The sequence below is a fragment of the Acomys minous genome, assembly GCF_964271855.1.
Source record: "Acomys minous genome assembly, chromosome: 7".
Taxonomy (NCBI): domain Eukaryota; kingdom Metazoa; phylum Chordata; class Mammalia; order Rodentia; family Muridae; genus Acomys; species Acomys minous.
The window spans coordinates 69,272,044-69,299,750 of record NC_140488.1 but is presented as its reverse complement, the minus strand read 5'-3'; the positions used below and the strand labels follow the sequence as shown (position 1 = coordinate 69,299,750).

Sequence of the window (27,707 nt, the reverse complement as noted above, 5' to 3'; positions counted from 1 at the left end):
AAAAATATCTATATCACCTCACAGTGAGGTTCAAGAAATAGCATGGAATGGAGGGTTAAGAATGGAAATGCTAGAGGATGGGGAGAATTTTGGTGAAGCAATGTCTTCTGGACATGACATGGCCACTAATCATAAGTTTTTCCTCATTTAAAATATGCCAGATATAATGGGATTATTTTCTTTTACTTGCAGGTTTGTCTCTCTCTCTGTCTCTCTTTTTCTTCAGTTTCAATACAGATCTGAAAAAGCCTCAGAAAAAAAAAGCCCATCAAATTAAGTCATCCTGGAATAGTGGCAGACCCACTCTACACTGAAGCAAACATTTCTTCTGTGTGAGCCAGAGCCCCCCAAAATAAAGAACATGAACTCTCCTTCCAAACACCTGTAAAGTGATGACTATCACATGGGCATTTGAGAAGCTGACGTATTACATAGTTCTGAATCAAATGAGAGATATCCAACGTCCATGATGTCCTGGAAAGACTTACCACAAAATAAACAAGAGGAAAAAATTTAAACAACTCTTAAATGTGTGCTTGCACATTGGATTTGTGTAGTTATGTAGACAAATCTAAGACAAATATACAACTAGGTTTTTAAAGTTCTAAAAGACAAACAATTGTGTCAAAAGGTTGCTTATAGTCTGTCTCTGAACCATTGACTTGTGGAAAGTACAACTGTTACTTGTGGATTTAGATTTTGAATGACCAGTAAGCAAAAAGAATTTCTCTAGAAATAATCATGATTGATAATTATACATGTAACAAGACAGATGGAGACAATACAGATTTCCGGTACTTCATTTATGCAGTGACATACACTGTTATTCTTGTGCCAGGTCTCATAGGGAACATATTAGCCTTGTGGGTATTTTATGGATATATGAAAGAAACCAAAAGGGCTGTGGTATTTATGATAAATTTAGCCATTGCTGACTTATTACAAATTCTCTCTCTGCCACTGAGGATCTTTTACTACTTGAACCATGACTGGCCATTTGGTCCTGGCCTCTGCATGTTTTGTTTCTACTTGAAATATGTTAACATGTATGCCAGCATCTACTTCTTGGTCTGCATCAGTGTGCGAAGATTTTGGTTTCTCATGTACCCCTTTCGTTTCAATGACTGCAAACAGAAATATGACTTGTATATCAGCATAATTGGCTGGCTCATCATTTGCCTTGCCTGCCTACTCTTTCCTCTCCTCAGAACCAATGATGATACTCCAGGTAACAGAACCAAATGCTTTGTAGATCTTCCCATCAGGAATGTCAATCTGGCCCAATCTGTTGCCATGATAACTATTGGAGAGGTGGTTGGATTTGTTACTCCTCTTATGATTGTCCTATACTGTACCTGGAAGGCAGCTTTATCATTACAAAATAAATACCCCATTTCTCAACATCTTGGAGAGAAAAAGAAAGCCTTGAAGATGATTCTGACCTGTGCAGGGGTATTTCTAATTTGCTTTGCACCTTATCACTTCAGCTTTCCTTTAGATTTTCTGGTTAAGTCTAATGAAATAAAGAGCTGCTTAGCCAGAAGAGTGATTCTAATATTTCATTCTGTGGCCCTGTGTCTGGCAAGTCTGAATTCCTGCCTTGACCCAGTCATATATTATTTCACCACTAATGAATTCAAAAGACGTCTTTCAAGACAAGATTTGCCTGATAGCATCCAACTCCATACAAAATCATACAAAATTGTGAGTAACCATGCCACTTCTACAATGGCAACTGAACTATGCTAAATAAGACCCTAAACTGAATGTGGCCTGGAATTCCAGTACCAAAACACATTTGCAATACCCCATTAACAGGATAGTACTCACAGAAAGCTCACAACATTCAGTGTGTTCTATGTTACTTACACAGGGAATGCACATATTTATGACAAGACCTACTTGAACCATTATGTTTCTATATCATTGCTGGTGACATATCCATGTGGTAAGGTATGACCAAGTCTTTAAAACTTAATCAGTAAAATTTTTATGACATGCTACACAATATGCTCTGGGCTAGATTCATATATTTTATCAATGAACCTAAATCACAAAAAGATTGCTATTTTAACCACACCTTATAAGCAATGAGTTTACTTACCTCAGATGCTGAATCTATGATCAAAAGGAGTGCAATTGTCTATTTGTAGTAGTGATCACAGTTTGCATTCCAACAACATATTTGGTTGGGTTTAGAGTGGGATGGACAATACTTTATGCACACATAACATTACAAAAATAGGATAATTTTTATTTCCCAGGTGTGGTTCCTTTCAAGGTTTTGAAAACTCCAATGCTTGATTTCTTCAGTTAATTTCAATATGAAACATCATGTCACATCTATTCATTAAGTGAAATTCTGAAATCAGGCTTCAGTATATTTAATTGAAGAACAACACACATTCATGATACACAATAAACCTCTGTGGTTGTATAAAATGCTACACCGACTATTCCCAGAGCAGATGGCTTTCTAGCATTAACACTTATAGCCTTTAGGCTTTAGAGAAAGGGAAGAGGTGGCAATCACAGTTCTAGGTCTCTTAAACTAGTTCCAAAGATCACATTTGGAAATGTATAAACCTGCCTAGTAGAGGAATTTTAATCATATTTTAGAATTACATTGAAGAAATCTGACAAGTTCCTACTGTGCTTACTGAGCCTATGGAAGAAACTGCACCAATTATTCACCAAGCTTGTGTCAGAGTGAAAATATGATGCAGAGTGAAGTACATGTCTTAAAATCACTATTGTCCTTCAAATAGTCTCCAAGTGAAGTGATGTATCTACACAAGCCAGAATAGAGCATAAGGACACTGGTCACGTGGACTTTCAGGTCTGCACTAACTTTTTTCTAGATTAGTTATATGATTATTAAACCTACACAGATTACCTCTCAGAAACTGTTGAAAGCAATTCTTTCACGTTATGAGAAAAGTATAGATCATTCATACAGCCTTAGGCATTCCTTACAAGGTACTATTGAGCAGAAAAACTCAGAAAGTATTAGAATAGTCTGAAACATGACATACATTATAAATAAGATTACTTTAAAATGTTTGATTAGACAATGGGATGAGAACACTCTTCTTTGCAATGAGAAAAATGCAGAAACCATTAAGGAATATATATATATATATATATATATGGAAATTTTAGGCATATAGTTAATGATACTATATGTTTTGGGGAAAACTGGTTAAATCAACATGAATTCTAACTTTAATACTACTGGAAGACTTTTAAAGTTTTTTTCTGAGCAAGTATTGATTGTGCTTGTACAGTTTATAATAATGATGAATTAGGAAAATGACATTGTGCTGCTAGTAACAGTATATTTATATATGTCCTAGTTATTCTTTGTAATGTACATATGTTTTGATGTAATAAATAAGTGTTCCATTTTGTTTTTAAACAAGAAACTATAAATCTGTGTGGTCTGGTTTTTTAAGTGATGTTGGTTTGACTGTAATTTTGTGCTGTAATGAGATTATAAATAATCATTTGTGAAACTATAGCACAACCATGGGAGCTTGGAATAGAACTCACACTTGTAATAACTATGCTTACTATTTTTTGTGACATGTACTACACTTCTTAAAGTCACTTTGGGAGATCACTATTTAAACTTTCTCCACCATTGATTTCACTATAATCATACCATTTTAATGGAGAGGAACTATTTCTAGGATATTACTGACATTCTTAGTGTTTCTGAGAGTACAGTTCACTTGTTAAATATCCTTCTACATCATTTGGGGATAAGACAAATGTCTAATGATCTCATGCTATTTATCTACGCAGCCCTGCCTATATAGGTTTATATTCAGGATCTGAATACTGAATCAGAATCATTTTTTCTTATTCTTCATCTTCCTTATCAATACACGTGAATTTTGTTTTATCCCTTTCCCTTTCTGATCAACTAACTCACAATAAGGTGCTAATTGGAAATGTTAAGTTCATATTAATTAACTAAGAAATATCTGAAGTTCATACCTTAGGAATAGGCATTAACACAAAGTGGTGATATTCAATGGAAGGATTACTGGCACCGGCAGATGATGTGGAAGGGAAGACATGGTAAAGAAAGTGAGTCTTACAGCAATCCTTTCAGATAATGCATTACAAGTGGCTAGCTACTTCGCTTAGATTATAAGGAGAGTAAATTGCAATAAATATCTCCATAAACATGGAAATACATTTTCCAGGATTTTGGTTAAAAATTTTCTTCCCTCCCCCTCTTTCTTCTAACAGTGTTCTTAATTTTCAGAGAAATATCTAATGATAAATAATGTTTCAGCTACTACCAAGCAGTTTCCTCTTTTCTGAGGTTGCACTCTGTTTGGAAAGTCTTTCTTCTAACAGTGTTCTTAATTTTCAGAGAAATATCTAATGATAAATAATGTCTCAGCTACTACCAAGGAGTTTCCTCTTTTCTGAGGTTGCACTCTGTTTGAAAAGTCTTTTCTTAAGATCACTTATTTATCATTTTGAATTCTATAAGAATGAATACAAAGAGAATCTTAATTCTGGTAGTGTATAATTAAAGAAAAATCATCTCATATTTCTTTTATAAAGTTGCTAAAAGGTAGTCTCAAAATTAAGAAAATTATTTTCATAAGAAAATTTGAATACACATTGTTTTATGCTATTAATAGTCTATTATTGTTGCTTTTATTATTATAATGAAATGGCTTATATATTATATGCTTTAATTGTCATACAATAAAACAGCAAATCTTATTAACCAGTAGTTCATGAAGAGGAGCCACTTGTCCTACAAACATCATACCAAGTTACCATGCTCTGTAAGAATTCATCAGTGAAACTCTGTACAACATAATTTTTAGCCACCTTTTAAGTTAACTTCCAAGAAACTGTGAAATGTTATATCTGAGCTTATTTACAGCTTTTATTTATCATGTTTCTTAATAATAAAGATTATCTCTGTAATTAAATAGAAGTTTTCTGACTTTGGATGCCATTGTGTGATCATTTTTTTTTTCAACAAACTGATAATCCTGAGGACTATTAGTAGGGTCACATACATGGACTTATGTTTCTTAGTGTTCATTCTTCCTTTTAATCTACTGGAATGGTGAATTCCATTCTCAAAGATAATGATGAGTCATCCCACCTCAGGTCTCCTTTAGGCCTAACTTTGTGTTTTCTATTTTAACAATTTACTCATCTTGTTTATATCCCTATACTGCTTGTGAAGCCTAAGTATCTTCAGTAATAACTAAATTGTTATGAACTATACATTTAACTGTGGCAGAAAGACATTCTTAGGATGTGGTAGTAAAGGTTTTTCAGCTGTTTGCTTGTTTGTTTGCTTGCTTGGTTTGTTTGAGAGAAACATCTAATGCTTTGGTAGATATGAAGAATACAATAGAGGTATAAATACATGACCTGCCTCATGTTTCAAGTACCCTGAAACCACTTAGAAAACTTTCCTATGACCCTGTAAAACCATATAAGAAGTAACCTCATTACCTTCAAAACCATATTCTGCTATGGTAATGGTTGGGGGAAGAAAGTGAGAGATAAACGTGTAAGAAAATATAGCTGCTTAAGATTACATATTTCTCAGTTTTAAAGGATGTGGTCTGAGTGGAGGAGAGATGAGATAATATGACTAAACTTTCTTGAACTTCACAGACCATTTCTTCAAAAGAACCTCATTAGCTTTAGCTAGTATTTAATTTTTGCCACGACCACATTCTTCTTCATTATTGACTATATACAGTTTTTACAGTTAATATCTGAAATATCTATAGGACAAGTGACATTCAAATCCTTGTACTTGCCCTCTTGTGTATATTCAAATAATAACTGAATAACTGTTCCATAGATAGAACTGTCTTTACACTTGTTATCTAATTCAGTGTCCTTTGTTTTTCTAAGATACTTTCTAGTTTGTTTTGGAGACACAATGGTATGGTACAAGTTTTCACACCTTTACAATGTTTCATATCCAAACTTTATAAGAATACCAATAGTATGAAAAGTAAGTCAAGTAAGATAGTCAAAAGTAAAAGTTTTAAAAATTATTGTCCATGTTGTGAGTTTAAAGGAGTATGAACATAAAGAAAATGGTTGTACTATAAACTCCTAATCCTTTCTTGAAAAATGTAAAAGATAAAATGGACAAAAATTACCTGAATCACATTACTGCCACTTCATTTTGTCATTATACCATGAATAAGTTCAAAAACATCAAAAGAAGAATGGATATACTGAACCCCTATTAATTAGCTTCAAAGAATACTAACACATGATACATCTATGTTACTCATTTGTCTTCCTCATTTTAACAAAATGTATTTGGTTAAATTTGTTAAAGTGCATTTCAGACATTACACAATTACATTTGGCAAACTTAAATAAGTTGTAATACTATTTAAGTGAACTATTTTATGTATTCAGAAAGCTAATGACTAGAAACCAATTATATAAAGGATACCAATATTAGATTCCTGCAAGTAGAATTCTCTCTCAGTGAATCCAAACCAAGTATAATGTTTTAACCTGGTTCTGTTTTACTGATGTGGATCTTCCATCTAGTGTAGATATGTGATAGAGACTAATGTTGAACTCAGTTAGTGTATTCCTGACTCCAAAAATTTATAATATAAGCTATAGCCATCATGGGATGGAGTCCAAGATTATTAGTCATTAAATGTAAAAATACCAATGTTGGCAGACTGCATTTCTACATTTTAAGAAAAAATAGTCATTAAGCAATACTCAATATTAGATTTTATTTATGTAGATAAACAGCCTGTAATTTTTCTGAAACCTATGACAGTTATGTGAGAGTTACGGTTTATTTTATTCCTTACAATTTATTTTGATAGATAATTATTAAGTACCTATGGTTCAGCTGGTGTTAATAATTCTGTGGCCTAAACTGAACAAAAATAGAGATTTTTCATATAAAAGTCTTAAAAAATATGGTGGTTTTTCTTTATGAGGTGTTTGGGAATTCAGACTTTTATCTTATAGCATCAATATTTCCTGGATGTTTCTCTAGTCTGAATCATGTCAGATGTTGTTTTTCCACAAAGAAAAGACTATTGTTTTTTATTATTGTTGTTTGACAGTTCTATGCACTTACGTTGTGAACTTTTGTCATTTTTACCTCTCATTCCCCTTGTATCCCACTCCTTCTACTAGAACTTCTCAACAAGTACTTCTTTTCTTCAGTGCTGTATCACTGACTCATTGTTCTTGCTCGAATAAATAACCTCCAACTTACGCTTTGGCAAGAATTCTTACCTAAACTCAGACATTGCTTTTAGAAGTTTAATTGAGAGGCCATTAGGCTAAGACTGCTCTTCAACTTGGCTTCCTTTATAAGCAAATTATAGCCCAATGACCTCCAACTAGGGACTTTGCACCCAGATAAGGCAAATGTCAGTGCTTTAGCTGTAGCCTACGAAGTATTTTCTCTGCCTTGCTTCTGCAGTAGCCTATACAATCCAGCTGCTCATTCTTCCTGGCAGAGATCTCCAAACCTATTCTAGTTCTGAGTGTTTCCCAGCTCATGGATCATTCTATGTTCAATTAAACTCTGTTAAATTTAAGTTTTCTTAAGGTTTTCCCTTACTGGATTCTCATCACATTCACATTTTAGATGGGCTAGCAGAATTAAGAAATGGAAAAGTGAAAGTATATCTCTTCTTTTAAAGGAGATGGCTGAATTCTGCGAAGAGCATTCTGCATTTACTTCACTGACTCCGAATTAGTGATAGTGTTCTGCCAAACTTCAAGGGAGTCTAAAGAAATTACAGCATTTATATCTATAGTAAAAAATCAATGTTCTCTAGAAAAATATAATAATTGTTCCTTGAAAAACATTGATAAAGATAAATGTAAACTAGATGGATGATCAAAAGGTAGGCATGAAGAATAAATCAATTGGTAAATTATCTATGTATATATGTATGTATCTATCTATCTATATCTATCTATCTTATACACACATATATTATATATCATATTATATTATGTAATATATAATATACTATATATTATAGATCATATATCATATAATATATATTATATATCATATACTATACACTATATATTATAATATATTATCTGTTCTCTAGAGGAACAAAACTTAGAGAGTGAATATCTGTTTCAAAAGACATTTGTTTGAGTTGTTTACAGAGATTTTCTGGATGAAAAGTGTCTATGTGCACACTCGTGAGACAGAGAGTCCCATAGCTAGATACTCAAGCCATGAGGCTGGATGCCTCTGTATGCCCTGAGGACATGGCAAATTCCTGGAGATACATTGGTCTTCAGTCCACTTTGGGAGCCTAAAGAAACGGATTCTAGTATCAGAAAAGACATGCTGCAGCAGCAACAACCAAGTGGAAATATTTATCAAGGAACAAAGATGAAAGCTGCACTGGTTTTCTCTTGCAGCTCTTTGTATCTGTGCTGCCACTGGAAGGTGCTTGTCCACTCTGAGGGCTGTGGATGGAGGACACTGGCTCCAAGGTTAGTCTTCTCTGTAAATTACCTCACAGAAGTGCTCATGATTATCTGTCAATTAATTTCATATCCAATCAAGGTAACAGCCAAAATTAACCATTAAATCTTGTTTCTAAAATGCAAAATTACATTATCTGACTTCCTTTCAATGAATAAGCTCATTTGTAGTGTATATAAGTGTCCTCAGACTTAATTACTCCAAGGAATTCATCCTAATCCAAAGTTCTTTCCATTATCCCTTCTGTGAAGGGATAGTGAAGTTCAACAAACTATCTTTTCCCTTATTGCAGTTTTTGAAGCATAGTAATCAGGATATAGGACCAATCTGTGGTTCACTTATGGGGTAAAAAACCTCAGAAAATGTAACACGTGCAAATAATTGAGTTCTATTCAGTTAAAAATAATAACATTACTATACCATTGGCAAGATTGGAATTAGAAAAAGTCATGTTATAGCCAGAATCTGGAAACAGCCTAAATGCCCCTCAGATAAAGAATAGATAAAGAAACTGTGGTACATTTACACTATGGAATACTACTCGGCTATTAAAAACAAGGAATTCCCAAAGTTTGTGGGCAAATGGATGGGACTAGAGATGATCATAATGAGTGAGTTAATCCAGAATCAGAAAGACTCACATGGTATATACTCACTTATAATTGGGCACTTGCCCAAAAGGCATGTCCCACAAAAGTCTTCACTTACCAGGAGATTGGGATAGATGTGAGGATTTCCTACTGAGATTCTAGGTAAGAGAAATATAGGAGAGAGAGAGAAATAGAAGGACCTAGATGGTCCTAGAAACCTACAAGAAGAGCATCTTGATGAGTAGATCAGGGGCCAGAGGGGGTCTGTTCAAAGTATTGCACTAAGGGCAATACAAGTAGTAAACATAGAACCCCTACTCTGATCTACCCAATGGACAGGACATTCTCCACAGTTACGTGGAGAGCAGTGACTAACTCTGACATGAGCTCTGGTGTTCCATATATGATGACCTCCCCTTTTTGGGGAGCCCTGGTGGCACTCAAAGAAAGAATAAGCAGGTTACCAAGATGAGACTTGATAGCCTATGACCATAAAGTGTGGGAGGAGATCCTCCTCAGTCATAAACCTAAGGGAGGAGAATAGAGTGAAAGCTGGAGGGAGGGAGGAATGGGAGGATACAAGTGATGGGATAACAGTTTAGTTGTAATCTGAATAAATTAAATAAAAAAGCAACACATTCTCTCAGGCCTATTTTTAACCAGTTGTTATTATATAATAAACCATTCCCAAATAAGTGACTTAAAATAACAATAATGTGTTATGACTCACATACTGGAATATTGGCTGGAGTTCAGTTGATTTGGGCTCACTATGATTGAGTAATTTTGCTTTTCACAGAAAATGTGTGAAATATTATAAAAGGAAATCTAGCCTTAGCCTTAGTTTTGTTTCATTGTCCTTTGATACTTTTGTCAACAGATCAAACTAATTGGAACATGTCTTTATTAATGCTAATCACAGAAGCTCAATAAAACAAGTTCCACATATTCTCATAAAATTGCAAATGATAGTGATAGCATAAAATACTAAGTGAAACTCCATGGTTTCAGTGAGATGTGTAGAGTTTGTGACTCAGCAAGTGTTTGTCTCAAGTTCAAGTTCATGTGTACCAATGTGAATTCAGTAAGGCCCTTTAAAGCATATAAGACAGTGCACATGATTAAAAATAGACTTTGAGTAGAGTAATGGATTAGAATAGAATCTGGATGTGTACTACCTGGTGAAAAGAAAAACACAACCAAACACAAACTATGCTGTCATTTTTTAAGTTGTTCCTCATGAGAATATGAGCTCACTATGATGAAACAATTTCATCTGCATCATAGGGAGTTAGGCTGATTTGCAAGAATATTATCAATAATGAGAACCTGGGCTCTCACTATTTAAAAAAAAAAACAAGATCTGAGTGTAAGAAAGAGAATAAAGTTATAATAACTCACGTGGCATTGGACTGGAACCAGAGAAAGCTAACACTGACACTAATAAGGTAGATTTTCACAAAACACCTCTGATTGCATGCATTGAGAAAGATGGGCACATCTTGGCTGGAGGATTCCTCCCTACACTGCATGAGCCATTCCAGGAAAATAACAGTGTTCTTCAGAAATGCCAGAGCCTTGAAAGGCAAGGTGACAGAAGAAAGATGACAATTAATGCTAAATAGATCACAAGACAGACAGAAAAGGGTCTTTGATATTAAAACTAATAAAAGCCAAATCTAATCCTCAGCTTCATACACTATTTCCCACTTATTAATTGTTAATCTTAAAGCCTGAGCTGTTGATGTTCTGTTCAGGAAGCTGCCTCCTGTGCCAACGAGTTCAAGGTTCTTCCCCCACTTTTTCTTCTGATAGATTTAGTGTTTCTGGTTTTGTTGTTGTTGTTGTTAAGGTCCTTGATCCATTTGGGCTTGAGTTTTGTGCAGGGTTACATTTTTCTACGTGTAGACATCTAGTAAGCCCAGCACCATTTGTTGAAGATGCTCTTTTTTCCATTGTATGGGTTTTTCTTCTTTGTCCACGGGAATATGCGTTCATTTCTGGTTCTATTCAATTCCATTGATCAACCATTCTGTTTCTATGCCAGTACCATGCAGGTTTTTTTTTTTTTTGTTTTTTGTTTTTGTTTTTTTTTTTTACTGTTTCTCTATAGTACAGCTTGAGATCAGGGATTGTCTTAGCTATTCTGGGTTTTTTGTTTTTACATAGGAGGTTGAGAATTATTCCTTTAAAGTCTTTAAAATATTGTAAGTATTTTGATAGGAATTGCATTGGATCTGTAGAGTTCTTTTGGTAAGATGGCCATTTTTATTTTGTTAATCCTACCTATCCATGAGTATGGGAGATCTTCCCATCTTCTATAATCTTCAATTTCATTCTTCAGAGACTTGAATTTTTTTGATACAAGTCTTTCACTTGCTTGGTTAGAGTTACACCATGATACTTTATGGCAATTGTGAAGGGCATTGTTCCCTAATTTCTTTCTCAGTCCATTTGTCCTTTGTATACAGGAAGGCTACTTTTTTTAACCAGCCACTTTACTGAAGGTTCTTATCAGCCATAGAATATCCCTGGTGGAATTTTGGGGTCACTTGTGTATACTATCATATCATCCATGAATAGTGATACTTCAACTTCTTCCTTTTTAACTTGTATGTCCTTGGTCTCCTTTAATTGCCTTATTGTTCTAGCTAAGATTTCAAGCACTACAGTTAAGAGATATGGAGAGAGTGGACAGCCTTGTCATGTCCCTGATTTCAGTAGAATTGATTTAAGTTTCTCTCTGTTTAGCTTGATGCTGGTGATAGGTTTCCTGTATATAGCCTTTACTATGTTTAGGTATGTGCTTTGTATACCTGACTTCTCCAGGACTTTTTACATGAATGTGTGTAGGCATTGAACTTTCTAAAATGTACTTTATTTTGGGTTCTTTAATGCTTATAACTCCCTTCCAACCTACCTACCTTAGGTAGAAGAACAGAAGAGATAAATGGGAACAGAAGAAATAGATCTTTTTTTATACAGTTCCTTGGAGTGATTCCACTGGTGTAGTCATTAAGATTCCAGAAGAACTATTAAACAGCAAACCATCAATTCAGCAAAGGTGACTGCAACCATAGCTACCAGAGCCCAGAGTATGAACAGTGCTGTCATCTTGGACCCTACACTTGTTTTTAATCAATTTTACTTCTATTTAAGAAGTCATGAATATTTTACCTATATTTAACATAGGAATTAACAGTGCTATAAGCTACCAATCAATCATTATGAATTACAATTTATCTGGGACAATATACATAATTGTGTTTTAACTGATATCCAAGAATTTTTCCAAAACTGTTTCCTTACCCTACCACTTTTGTTTCTTTTCTGAAAGTGCTCTGAGGATACAAAGGGGTATTTGCCATGGAGATTGATGTGTTATATCTAGGAAGTGTTATTTCCATATGTTAATCTGGGATATTTGTATTTCCTCAACTAATGCAATAATCATCCCAAATTCTTTTTACATGTTATTAAACATTTTGCAATACAAGATCCTGAAAATGTAATTGTTCTTATATATATCACCAGCAAGGATTGGGGTTTGATCTGAGAGAGGACCTGGTCTTGATTCCCAGCACCTACATGTTAACTCACAACCATCTGTACCTCCAACTTCACGAGCTATTCTATTCTTTTCTGTACTCCCTTTGTCTGCATGTAGATGGTGGTCAGGCATGCATACAGGTAAAATACCCATACACATAAAACAATAACATAGAAAAAATTTCCAAAAAGGCATTAGAAATCATACTCCTCTTTAAACCATAGTAGAGGAGTTTTCCTCAATAATTTGCATTTTTAGAACAAAGAATGGTGACATATTGGAAATAGGTATTCTCTTACAGATATTTGCAAGTGTGACTTTTGTTGTTACATGTTCATGTTCCCACTTTAGTCATTAGTTTTAGTTCAGAGACTAGTTTTAGTTGCCATGAAAAATGGAAGAAGACCTAGTAGAGTTGCAAATAAAGTTTATCACTTTAAGATGCAATGATCAATGGATAACAGACAGGAGCAATCATTATAAAGTTGTTATAAATATTCACCTACCCCCTAGAAAATCCATCCATAAATCTGGCAGGCCAAACAACTACCAGAGTTCCTGGGTGTGTGCACAATCACTGGGCGGCTAGCAGCCTCTGATTTCACAGGGAGCAGAAACAGCCTCTGCTCCCAAAATTTCTAGGGCTGGTGTGTCATAGCCCCGAGAAGACACCATAGACTAGAACAGTAGTGAATCTGACCACAGACCACCTTGAAAATCCACCTATAACTCCGGTGGGCCAAACAACCACTGGAGTTCCCGGGTGCATGCGGCTCCTCAGGGTGGCAGACAGCATCTGATTTCCCTGGGCACAGATAAATATATAGACAGTGTATATTTTAGTTTTCTATGGGCCATAGTTTCTGCTACAAATTTTCAATTCCACTACCTACTGTAACACAAAAAGCAGTAATAAGTAAATAGTCATGACTGCTTTGCAATAAAGCATTATTACAAAATGGAGTCCACCACAATATAAGGTATTAATCTAAGTGTCATTTGCCAAATCCTTGCACTAGAGTCAGAGAAATGCTGCTTTATCCAAATAGTTCAGCTAATCATTTATTCAACTTGGACATCCTATATTGACTATGAGACCGTGAACTCCAATTGAACATTCAACAGTAATGTTAATATTAATTGATGATCTGAAATTATAATAGTGAAAACACAATGTAAGTTTCATTTATTAGATGGAAAGGCAGAAGAGAAGATTTTGACTCATCCCAAATGACCTGGGACCACTGGCACTTTTCCTTGATGTTTACTTTAAACTTTCTCATCAGCTTACCCTGTTCTTACCCAAACAATAGGGCTTCCTCCTCTGGTTTTCAATCAGCACTTGAGTGAAAGTGGGCAGTAGGGATGAACAATGCAATCGTAGTGGGAGGAAAGTCATGCATTTGGGAATTCTGTCTTTTTCCTTTAAAGTACCTAACTTTGGCTATTACAGCAAACAAAGTTTCCTTTGCCTCTATTAAATGAAATTTCAGGTTTAAGGAGAACTACCCGCTATTGTAAATATATCTGCTAATGCCTTCATTGAATTATTGGGGAGTAGTTTTTTCCAGCTACCTGTTGTACATATACAGATGTATTTGTATATGTATATGCTACTTTGTAGATAGAGAAGCATTTTTCTCAAAGCCATCAGAGTAACTGAATTTATCAGGATATTTTATTGCTTGTGAGAAGAGCACAGAGGACTTAGGAGGTGAAATATGACCTGAAGTCTGGCTTCTTTTCGACTTTCCCACAGGTCAGGAAATCCGGAGAAAGCCAGGGCTCTAAAGTCATTCCGTTCCAGTGTCCATCTGCCTTTCCTACTCAACAGAATCTGTTATCTGTCATATCTTCTGTGGACTGTGCAATTCCATCTGTGGCTATTCTGTTCTGCTTTTTATGCTTCCATAATCGATTACTCTACAAGCATTTGAGATGCAGAACCATGCAAACTCTGTTTATGTCCACCTGGTGCTTCAGACCACCTGTCAGAGAGTGTAGATATGTACTGTGAGCTGTGCTGTATTGCCAGCTGGGAATGGAAGCCAAAAGGCATAAAAGTTGTAATTCCAGCCGAGTCAAGATAGTTTGGGTGGTTTCACTTTACACTGGTGCGCGCACGCGCGCACACACACACACACACACACACACACACACACACACACACACACCACCTGTGATATCTAGCTCTCTGTTGAGCCAATAATAATCAGAAAGTGGATTTTGAATGTGAAAAACTAAATATTGGGAATTATGGTATTTTCTGCCTTAGAGGCACAAAAGCAATCTAGAATTTTGTTATTGTCTTGCTGTGTGGTCTTTTGCATGTTCTTTCTCTTCTCTGAGCCTCAGTGTTGTCAACATGGAGAGATTGGAATAAATCATTAGGTTGTCTCAATAGTTCTGATAGTCTCTGGTATTACAGCATGCTCACCTAACTGAGATTGTGCCATATTTTGTTTATTTTATAAAAATTATACTGAAACATGAAATCTAAATGATTCCTCAAACATAACTTAAAGGCCAAATCACAGTATTCATTCAGTTTAAGAAGTGTTATAAGTAATGCTTTTGGGGGGCCTTTTCTCATATCTTTCCTGCCCTTCTTGGGCTCTAACACTATCTAATTAAATATTTTAACACTCTGTATTCCTTTTCAATCTTTTGGCTTGCCTTTTCCTTGGTAAGATATCATCCTTTCTCTACTCTTCTCGGAATTATCTACACCTTTCCCACCTTTAGTCTCATCATCTCCTCTATCTTGGATTGCTGTCTTTATTCTCTTCATCCTTATCAAATCTACCTTAACATTATCAGAGCTAATATTGGAGTAAAGATTTCAGAATGTTTTCTTTCCCATAAAAACAATTGAAATAAATGTTAGATCTCTTAAAATTAACAAAAAGTTTTGAAATTAACACCAGTTGGTTCTAAATTATTTATTTATTTTTTCATATTCGGATCATGGTTTGTTCTGCCTCATTTCCCCCCAGATCATCTCAACCTCCTTACCCTTCCAATTCCCAATTAAAGAAATAACCTTTATATTTTGACTTGATCTGATTCTCAGTGTTGGATGCCTTTCTTGGGTACATTTCTTGACAGTAGCAATTGTTTGACATTTTAGTCACATGAAGTAGAGATAACAGTTGAATGAAAAGGCAAGCTGACAAAATAAAATAAAAACAAAAAAGAAAGGCCTCATGAATGAAAACATCCAAAAGAAAAAAAAGAAAGGTCTAATAAATGAAAACATCCAAAGAATCTTTTACAAATACTGGACATAAATCTAAGAACTTATACTTCCATGTGCATATGTAGTAGAGCTCTATGTTCTAACATCTAGCAGACGTTCAGGCTATGCAAAAGGAAGAGGTAAAAACTAAGGCCCCAACGTATCTAAGAAGTTTAATGAATTCTACTTAGGATAAACTCAAAGACATCTAAATGGACATACATCATAATAAACTTCATTGGGATAAAATTATAAGTTAATAACAGAGGGAAGTCTGTGTTTTTATGAGATTCCTGAATATGCAAACAAGTGGGTTTCTGATTCTTGTTCTTTTTCTTAGGCTCTTTACCTTCTGTGTGTTTTGTACACCTTTGACGTGATACATTTTTGTTTTATCTTATTACATTTTATTTTTCACATTTTTCTAGTGGCTTTACTCTAGCCAGTAGAGTAAAGATTAAAAATGGAACTGGCATTAATACCTGCTGGGGGAGAGGAAAGAGGATACAGAATATGTCAACCAATCCAGGACAGATTTCATGTTCAGCAGTAACTGACCAACATATAGTGGACTCCATGGTGTGTGTGTGTGTGTGTGTGTGTGTGTGTGTGTGTGTGTGTGTGTGTGTCTGTTATTTTATTTGATGTTTTTGATTTTCTTTTAGGGTGATTTTTCATTTTGGTTTGGTTTCATTTTGTTTTCATTATTGTTGTTGTTTTATTGAGTTTTGTTTATTTTTTGAAAACTAATAAAGGTGGGTGGGTATCGAGGCTGGGAAGCATCTGGAAGGATTTGGGAGAAAAAAAAGATATCATCAATATATATTTAAATTTTAATTTAAATTTTAAAAACCTGAAAACTAAAAACACTCTTCAAAAGGAATTCTCTTTCATCAGGTCCCATGGCCAGAGCTTCTAGTTAGCCATCTTACTCAGAAGTCAGTATCTCATGATTTGTTGATGTTTATCATTTTTTGGCTGAGAAACTCCATGGGAATAGGGATCAGTTAATATACTTTTATTTACCTTTCTTTTTGTGACAAAGTTAGCATCTTAAAGTACTAATAATTATTTGTGGATTCGGACTGAGAAACTGAAGGCTGAAGAGATGGCTCAGGGAGCAAAGATGCTTGCTACTAAGCCTGAGTTTGAGCCCTTGGCCTCATGTGGTAGAAGGAGAAAGCAAACTTCTACAAGATGTATTCTGATCCCCATATGCATGCCACAGTATATGAGAATGTACACATACACATTCAATGAATAAATGTATTAAACATTTTAGAATATTTAAAGAATCAAGATTTCAGGATTAAAAATTACAAAAATAGAAAAAAATAAGCAATCTATTATTTAATAACCAACATTGTAAATAATATATTACAAGGAAAATATATAAGAATTATCTGAAATGAACAAAAATAAGGCACACAAAATATCTTTGAGTTGAAAAATGGAAATTTGGAGGGCACCAGAGTTCTTTCCAGAGGCAGTTCCCATCTCTCTCCCACAAGTGGAGAATGAGCTGTCTATTGGCTACATCTGAACAGTGGATCTAGGTCCTCTGCTTGCAATGTCCTTAGTGCATCAGTTTGTGCACAGCCCCCTGGGTCCAGATCTGCCAGCCTTGATAGTCTCCTTATGGAGCTCCTGACACACATATACCCCAGCCCAATTTTTCCCAGATGAGATCTGATAGGCTGTGGTCAGAAGGTGAGGGAGGAGGACCCCATGTGTCAGAGGTTATGGAAAAGGGAGGGAAAGTGGGAACAGAAAGATAAGCACAAGGGGGTTACAATATGGATGTAATGTGAATTAATAATAATAATAATAATTTTAAAAAGAAAAATGGAAATTTATAGCTGCAAATTTCTAAAAGTGTCTTAGTTAGGGTTTCATTGCTGTGAAGAGATACCATGACCAAGGAAACTCTTAGAAAGGAAAACACTTAATTGGGTCTGGCTTGCAGTTTCAAGGTTTAGTCCATTATGATCATGGAGCAGTGTGCAGGTAGACATGGAAGTGCAGGAGCCAAGAGTATTACATTTTAATTCTTAGGCAATAGGAGACTGTGTCCCACACTGGGTGCATCTTGAGCATAGAAGACATCAAGGCTTGCCCCCACAGTGACACACTTCCTCTGACAAGCCACATCTCCTCAAAACAAGGCCAGGTCTCCTAGTCCTGTTATTCTCAAAGGGCCAAACATTCAACCACATGAGTCTATGGGAGTCATACTTATTTAAAACATCAAAAAATAATAAAGGAATAAAGATTACAATGCTAGCTTAACATTCAGCCTTATGAAATTAGAAAAAGTGAGTATATACCATGTGTGTCTTTCTGGGTCTGAGTTACCTCACTCAGGATGATCTTTTCTAGCTCCAACCATTTGCATGCAAATTTCATGATTTCCTTGTTTTTAATGGCAGAGTACTATTCCACTGTGTAAATGTACCACAGTTTCTTAATCCATTCTTCAGCTGAGGGACATCTAGGTTGTTTTCAGATTCTGCCTATTACAAATGAAGCTGCTATGAACATAGTTGAGCAAATGTCTTTGTTGTGTGGTGGAGCATCTTTTGGATTTATGCCCAGGAGTAAGACAGCTGGGTCTTGAGGCATAATTATTCCCAGTTTTCTGAGAAAGTGCTAGGTTGATTTCCAAAGTGGTTGTACAAGTTTTCAGTCCCACCAGCAATAGAGAAGTGTCCCCCTTTCTCCAAATCCTCACCAGCATGTGCTGTCACTTGAGGTTTTTTTATCTTAGCCATTCTGATGGGTGTAAGATGGAATCTGAGTAATTTTGATTTGTATTTCCCTGATGACTAGGGATGTTGAGCATTTATTTAAATGTTTCTCAGCCATTTTATATTCTTCTGTTGAAAATTCTATTTTTAGCTATGTACCTCATTTTTTAATTGTATTTCATTGGTTTGGTGGTGTTTTTAATTTTTTGCATTCTTTATATATATTGGATATTAGCCCTCAGTCAGATGTAAGTTTGGTGAGGATCTTTTCCCAGTCTGTAGGCTGTCACTTTGTTCTGTTGACAGAGTCCTTTGCCTTACATAAGCTTTTCAGTTTCATGAAGTCTCATTTACTAATTGTTGACCTTAGAGCCTGAGCTGTTGGTGTTAGGTTCAGAAAGTTGTTGCCTGTGCCAACGAGCCCAAGGCTTTTCCCCACTTTTTCTTCTAATAGATTTAATGTGTCTAGTTTTATGTTGAGATCTTTAATCCACTTGGACTTTAAATTTCTGCAGGGTGATAAATATGGGTCTATTTCCATTTTTCTACAAGTAGACATCCAGTTAGACCAGCATCCTATCTTTTTTCCATGTGTCAATGAGACACACATAGTATGTATACACTTATAAGCGGATTTTAGTTATATAGTACAAGATAAACATACTCCAATGCACAGACCCAAAAAAGTGAAGTAACAAGGAAGACCCAAGGGAAAATGTTTAAATCTCACTCAGAAGGAGGAATAGAATAGACAGAGGTAGAGGGAACAAGGGAGTACAGAGAGAAATAAGGGTGAAGATCAGACCTGGGGAGAGTGGGGGTGGGAGGACAGAAAGCCTTTAGAGATAAGAAACTTGTGGGTGGGGGCATCTCTGTGACAAGCTGGAGACCTTAGTCTGAATAGGCCTCTGGGAGGATATGAGGGTGTTCTAGCTGAGACTCTTAGTGGTAAGGGTCATAGAGACTGAAGAGGACACTTTCAAACTAAAGAAGATGTAGAAGAACTCCAGCCCATGCAAAAAAAAAAAAAAAAAACTTCAGTCCAAGCTTTCCCTGCATGCAAGACACACAAGGATTAAAAATAGAACTCCTAAAGCAGCGATTGAGGGAATGTTCAACCAATTCCTGGCCCAACCGAAGACCCACTTCATGAAAGAGAGCCAACTCCTGACAGTATTAATGATACTCTGCTGTGCTTGCAGAGAGGTTCCTAGTAGAGTTGCACCCTGAGAGGCTTCATCCAGCAGTGGTTCGAAACAGATGCTGTGACTCACAGCCAACGAGTGGATGAAGCCTAGTGAGTCTAGTAGAAAAGTGGTGCGAAGGATAAAAAAAGACCTAGAGGTGACAAGAGCTCCACAAGAAGATCAACAGAGTCCCCTAACCAGGGCTCAGCAAGGCTTGTGGAGGCTGAAGCGCCAACCAAGGACCAGGTATGGACTGGACCTAGGTCCTTTACATAGATGTAGCCAACTCACAGTTCAGGCTTCATGTGGGTCCACTAGTAAGGGTAGCAGGGCCAGTCTCTGACATGGACTCTGATGCCTGCTTTTTGATCATTTCCCTCTGAAGGAACTGCCTTGCCAGGCTACAGCGGAAGAAGTCCATCTCAGTCCTGATGTGATTTGATGAGCTGGGGGAGGGGTTAGGGAAGGGCACTCTCCTTTTTTGAGCAGTAGAGGAGAGGGAAGAGGGAGGAAGGGAGAGACTGGGAGGAGAGGAGGGATGGAGCTATGACTAGGACGTAAAGTGAGTAAATAAATTAATTAATCTAAAAAGTGATTGAGGGTGAAAAAAAGGCATAAGAAAGAGCTTGGACCCTTCACCTTCTTCAACTCCTATTATTTTTAAGTTAGGTCCCAAAGAAGCCCCTTGGGGCTTGACTCTCATTCAGAGCAGGAAATATAATAGACATCTGAAGCAGATGGAGGGAGGGAACTGGGTAGGATATGTGGAGGGGAGGATAACAGGATTGGAGATCAGGTGAGAAAAGAGGAGGGAGGAAGGAGAATGAAAAGAACTGGGTCAGAGAACAGAAATCCATGGGAGGAGGCACATCTGAGACAAAGAAGGCTCCTGATTGTTTATGAGGGTGACCCTAGCTGAGACTCCAAACAACAGGTGTTAAGGAGCATAAAGTCAACACCTCTTGTAGCCAGGTGGAAGGGGGAAGTGGAGGAAGGAGGACACCAACCCACTCATAAACCCTTTGACCCAAAATGTGTCTTGTCTACAAGAAATGCAGGGGCAAAGATGGAGCAGAGATTGAGGGGATGGCAAAGCAGTGACTGGCCAAGCTTGAGACCCACCCCATGAGAGAGGGCCAACCATGGTCACTATTAATGATACTCTGCTATGCTTGCAGACAGGAGTCTAGCATAATTGTCTTCAGAGAGGCTTCATTTATCAGTTGGTGGAAACAGATGCAGAGACCCAAGGCCAATCAATGGGATGAACTCTGGGAGTCTTCTCTGGAAAATTAGAAGGAAGGATAGAGGGAGCCTGAGGTATCAAGGACACTACAAGTAATCTAAACTGGGCCCATGGGGGCTCACAGAATCTGAACCACCAACAAAAAAGCTTGTGTGGACAGAACCTAGACCCTCTGTACCTATGTAGCAAATGTGCTACTTGATCATCATGTGGGTCCCCTAACAATAAAAAGAGGGGTTGTCTCCGAATGTAGTACCTACTTCTGGGTCACTTTCCTTTAGCTGGGCTGCCTTGTCATTCCCCAGTGAGAGAGGATGTGCTTAGATCTGTTGTGCCTTGTGATAGCAGAGTGGATTGGTACCAATTGGAAGCCTCTCCTTCTATGGGGATGGGGACTGGAAGAAGAAGAGAGAGGGGACTGGGATGTAACGATTAAATAAATAAATAAATGGAGGAAAAAGAAATTAGAAAAAGAACATGTCCTAGTGAATAATGCAGGTTTATGAAACCAGCCCTAATTAAATTCAGCCTCACTGACTCTGTCTGTCTCTGCCTATCTCTGTCTGTCTCTGTCTCTGTCTCTCTGTCTGTCTCTGTCTCTGTGTCTCTGTGTCTCTGTCTCTCTCTCTCTCTCCTGTCTCTGTCTCTCTGTCTCTCTGTCTCTCTCTCTCTCTCTCTCTCTCTCTCTCTCTCTCTCTCTCTCTCTCTCTCTAGCTCTCATGCCCCCCTCTCTTTTTCTCTCACAGGCACACAAGCAAATACACATAAATGACAGGAAAGTGTGTTAGGGGACTTGATAAGAAGAATGGTTTCAGGAGATTGGGATAGATTTGAGGACATCCTATTGGGACTCTAGGCAAGAGAAATATAGGAGAATGGGAAATAGAAGGATCCAGAGGGTACTAGAAACCTACAAGAAGAATATCATGATGGGTGGATCAGGGCCCAGGGGCATCTGCTCAAACTACTGCACTAAACAAAGACAATACAATAGTAAACATTGAACCCCTACTCTGATCTATCCAATGGACAGGACATTCTCCACAGTTATGTGGAGAGCAGGGACTGACTTTAACATGAACTCTGGTGTTCCATATTTGACCACCTCCCTTTGGTGGGGAGGCCTGGTGGCACTCAAAGAAAGAATAAGCAGGGTACCAAGATGAGACTTGATAGCCTATGACCATATAGTGAGGGAAGAGGTTCCCCTCTGTCATAGACCTGGGGGAGGGGAACAGGGTGAAAGGGGGAGGGAGGGAGGAATGGGAGGATGCAAATGATGGGTAACAGTTGAGATGTAATCTGAATAAATTAATAAAAAAGATGAATGGTTTCAGCAGAAGAATGAGACAGAGCAAAGGAAGGAGGCATTTAAAGTGACTAAGCATTATTATAAACACATGAAACTATAAAAATACATTAAATGTACTAAAAATATCTGTAACTCATGATCATTGTAGTTGAATTTACAATAATGTTACTGAAGCAAAAATAACACTAGTAAGGGAAGAGTTAATAAAGAAACTGATATATGTAAGCATTAAGATCCTATTTATCCCTTAAAAATGAGAGAGAGAGAGAGAGAGAGAGAGAGAGAGAGAGAGAGAGAGAGAGAGAGAGAGAGAGATCCTGCCATTTGCCACAGCATGGATGAGCTTGGAATACAACAAGCTTAGCAAAATAAGTAAGAGACAAAATTGTGTCATAATCTAACTTATATATGGAACATAATAATATGTACAGAACAAAATGATACTCAGGCCAAACAGAAGAAGAAACCATGTTGATAATGGGACACAAGTTAAATATAACAGATATACAAGAATAATAGACTTAGTGATATAACATGAGGACTATATGCAGTAAAATTTTAGTGTATGTGGTATTCATGTTACATTACTAGATTTCAGTTTTTAAAATGGACATATAAAATAACGAAACTATTGTTTTATATTTTATATATTAAATACAAAGGAGTATAATTTATTTTTTGTGTGTATCCCACTGTGTTTCAATAGTGTTGCCTGACCAAAAAATTGAATGAAATTAAGAAAGATACTTGGGGGAAAGGGGAGTTTCTACAGGAGGAGAAGAAGGAATGAGAGGGAACAGGAGATAAGAAGGTCTTAAAATCACTATACGCATGGATGAAACTAAAACTTAAATATTAATAATAAACTCATAGATGCAGATTACTGTGCAATTAAAATAATAGAGACTATCTCATTCAAAAATGATGACGCAAAGGCTCCGAGATACTACAGAACTCATCAACAATTATCACTGAAGTAGCAAATGAAGAGCTAAAGCTAAACTATGAGTTTTATGTTATGAAAACTATCATTCTTTCCTTCACATCTTTTTGGTCATGAACATCTCTATTTTTATCACTTTTTAATTATTTAATTAATTTATTCAGATTACATCTCAATTGTTATCCCATCACTTGTATCCTCCCATTCCTCCCTCCCTCCCGCTTTCACCCTATTCCCCTCCCCTAGGTCTATGACCAAGGGGGACCTCCTCCCCCACCATATGAGGTCAGTCTATCAAGTCTCATCTTGGTAGGCTGCGTATTCTTTCTTTGAGTGCCATCAGGCCTCCCCACCAAGGGGAGGTGGTCAAATCAGAATATGCTTAGAGTAGAGTCAAGTTAGGAAGTTATAAATGTGAAATAATGTATTACTCTTTAGTAACAACGAACTTGAACACAAACACAGAAGAAAGGATCAGCAAAGCTAGAACACAAACACAGAACAAAGAATAGGCTTTCTAATTAAGTGCTTATTTATTTTAAATTTATATATTCACTTTTCATTCCAATCATAGCTCGCTCCCTCCCTTCTCTTCTCCCAGTCTTAACTTCCCACTCTCGTCCCCCATCCCCTTCCTCTTCCCAGAAAAGGAGAGCCCCCCACCAACCCACGCCAACACATCAAGTCACATTAGCGCTAAGCCCATCCTCATTCACTGAAGCCAGGCAAAGCAGCTCCATTAGGCAGAAGGGATAGAAATCAGAGGAGTCCTGTGAAGTGTGGAGGAAAGGATAGAAGGACCCAGAGGGGACAAGAATACCACAAGAAGACCACCAGAATAAACTAACATAGGCCCATAGGGGCTTACAGAGATGGAAGCATCAACCAAAGAGCATGCATGGGCTAGACCTAGGCCCCTACACATGTGTAACTGACAGTCAGTTTGATCTTCATGTGAGTCCCTTAGGGAGGTGAGCAGGTGCTATCTATGACATGGACTCTATTGCTTGCTTTTGATCAAATTATGTACTTTTAACTTTTTTTAAAAAATCTTCCTTATATGTAGTTAGTGCTTAAGACTTATGGAGGACAACAAGATTTTTGTTTGTGGAAGCCTTGTCATGCATTATATTCCTAAAGTGACGAATGAAAAGACAATAAAAAGGTGATAATACATCTTTTTCAATGTATTGCTGAAGTTATGTAGTAATCATGTTTACTTTATATTTAATCCATTATCTTGATTTGGACAAATAAGAGTGCTTGTGTTAGAAAATGTAAGATAACTTGAGTAAATCAAATATAACATACAAATTATCTCTCAGAGGACCAAAATAAGAACATTCTATAAGATCAAGAAGAAACTAAAAATAGTAACTACAGAGGTGAAAGTCTTCTGCTTTGAAAATTACAAAACTCTAAAAGGGGAAATGAAAAAGACACAAGAATGTAAAAATATCATACCACACTTATGGTGTGGACTGACAGAACTGATATTCTGAAAGTAACCACATTTGTAATCTATGGATGGACTACAAGTGCCATCAAAATCCCAGTAACATTCTTTAAAGTAATACAGGAAAGAATCCTAAAATTCACATGAAGGCACAATAGATCTTCAATAGACAAAGACATCTTGAGTAAAATAAACAGTGCTGGAAATAGGGTTATAATATGATTCAGTGGTTAAATGCCTTTGCTGCCAAGCCTGACAAGCTGAGTTCAGTCCCTGGGAGTCACATGGTAAAATGAAAGAATTAATTCCCACACAAGTTGTCTCCTGACTTGCAAACATAAGCCATAGAGTACATGTACCCCCAAATAAGTAAATAAATGTAATAAAAATAATGTGATATATATAATGGTAACCAATTTTAAATTCAAATTATATCTAACAAAATAGCATGGAGGTGGCACAAAAAAGGACATTCAGATTTATAGACTTTACAAAATTATCACAAAATACAAATTACCACAAAAATGCAACCACCTGTTTTTTTTAAAAAAAAAACTTCTATTCTCTCATACATTACATCCCGATCACAATTTCCCTTCCATCCACTCCTCCCAGTCCTTCTACCTACCCACCCTTATCTTCCCCAGATCAACTCCTTTTCTGCTTCCCTTCAAAGAAAAAAGAAAAAGACAAGAGCGGGCATTCCAAGGATATCTACCAAACATGCCCTAACAAAATGCAACAAGACTGGACACAGACCCTCATATTAAGACTGGATGAGGCAACCCAGTAGGAGGAAAAGTGTCTTAAGCAAAGGCAAAAAGAGTCAAAGACACTCCCAACTCCCATTGTTAAGAGTCCCATAACAACTGCAAGCTACAAAACTATAACTTATATTCAGAGAACCTAGATCAGTCCCATGAAGGCCCTGTGGTTGTCAGTTCAGTCTCTGTGAGCCTCTGAGGGATGTGGTGTCCTTGACCCCTCTGGCTCTTACAATCCTTTCTCTCCTTCTTCTTCAGGTTTCCTTAGCTCTGCCTAGTGTTTGGTTGTTGGTCTCTGTATGTGTTCCTATTGGTTGCTGAATGAAGCCCCTCTGGTGACAATTAGGCTAGCCACTCATCTAACGAGTATAGCATGACTTCATTTGGGATCATTTCATTGGCAATTGTATTTGGTTATAGAATCCAGGTTATAGCCTGGGTCACTAGGCTATCCAGCCTCTGGTTCCTGGCCATCCATTCAGTGTCAGACATCGACTCTCTCATGGCATGGGCCACAAGTTGGGCCAGTCAAGGGTTAGTAACTTCTACAAGTTCTGTGCCACCATTTCCCTAGTACATTTTGCAGCCAGGAAAGACTGTAGGTTGAAGGTTTTGTGGATGCACTGATTCCTGACACTGCCTATATATCCAGGAACCAGAGACTGAGATGCTTAGAGACCCAGGACAGAACCAAACACAACTGGCAAAAAATTAAAGGAAGTGATTACAAATGAGGTGTTGTAGTATTCATAGATTGGTGCCCAACATAATTGTCATCAGAGGGGTGTCATCCAACAACCAATGTGAGCAGATGCAGAGATCCACAGCCAAACACTAGGCAGAGGCAAAGAGAATAGAGGACACTGGGGAGAAAAGCATCTGAATTAATATGATCTAAATTCATATGACTGCATCATGTGCAGGGTCTGCACTGATCTGTACCAGGTCCTCTGCGTATATATTACGGCTTTAAGCTTAGTCATTTTATGCGACTCCTCAGTGTGCAAATGAATGGGTCTGTGATTCTTGTGGCTTTTCTTGTGTCCTTTTTCTTCTGTTTGCTTACCTTGTCCAATTCTGATGTTATAGTATTTGTTTTATCTTATTACATTTTACTTTATTGTGTTTTACTGTTATCTCTTAGAAGCCTATTCTTTTCTAATGAAAGAAAGAAAGGGAGTGGATCCAGAAGGGGAGGGCAGTGGGGAGGAACTGGTAGGAGCAAAGGGAGGGAATAACATAACCAGGATATACTGCATGAGAAAAGCTTATTTTCCATTTATTGAAAATTATATATTCATACATATGTATGTATACATATATACATATATATGATAGAAAAAGCAGATTCCTTATCAAGTAGTGCTAAGTAGACTGGACATCTCTACTACCTGCCCATATAAGAATCAACTAAAAATGTGAATCTGAAACTCTGAATCTACCACTAGAGAACAGAAGAATCACGTCAAGAATCAGGTATATTTAATTTCTGAACAGGATTCCATCCAGAACCTCAGAAAATAATAGCAAGGAGTGCTGCATCAAATAAAAAATGATTCTCCACAACAAAGAAAAAAATCTAAGCAATGATGTTTTGGGAACAGCATAAAAAATAAATATGTGCCTTAGAAGCACTCAATTTTTGTAGCAGGTTTGTTGTCCAGTCGAGACCATCTTGTTCTTCAGACATTTCTTATTTTTCAGAGAGAGAGAAGGCCTGCTTGCTTTCTTTTCCTTTAACATCACATGGCAGGAAAAAAAGCCACAGCCTCTTTCCATCTTCAGTAATAAAGCTATCCTTTTATAAATTCATATATGTATATAGTACATTCTGATTGCTTTCAGTCTCCCATCCTGTTTATCTCCATCCCACTCATGTCAAGCCCTTCTTCTCCTTGGAAGTCCCTTTCTTTTGCATGTAAATTTTTCTTTTGTTTTGTGACTCACTGAGTTTAACCAGGGCCTCGTGTATGAGCATGAGTATTGAACTGTCCTTGGCATCATGGTGTACTCAATAGTGGGTATACAATTTAACTATAACTAATAATTCCCCAAGGAGGGATATGGCCCCATGAGCCTTTCCTCCATCTGTGACTGACTGTTGATAGGCCCAGTCTTGGGAAAGCCCTTTAAAGGCAACTAGGTGCTATTGGGTTTGTGAT

General features: G+C 36.9%; 1 protein-coding gene across 4 annotated transcripts in view; it reads left to right on the top strand.

Moving 5' to 3' along the window:
• GPR174 (G protein-coupled receptor 174) overlaps positions 1-3,417 on the top strand; it is a 37,155-nt gene extending 33,738 nt beyond the window's left edge. For all 4 annotated transcript variants that reach the window (XM_084789436.1, XM_084789435.1, XM_084789437.1 and 1 more), the window contains one exon: positions 193-3,417. In XM_084789436.1, the coding sequence (XP_084645562.1) occupies positions 742-1,749 (1,008 nt within the window). In that variant the 5' untranslated portion in view covers positions 193-741 and the 3' untranslated portion in view covers positions 1,750-3,417. The remainder of the gene's footprint in view (positions 1-192) is intronic.
• The last annotated feature ends 24,290 nt before the right edge of the window (positions 3,418-27,707 follow it).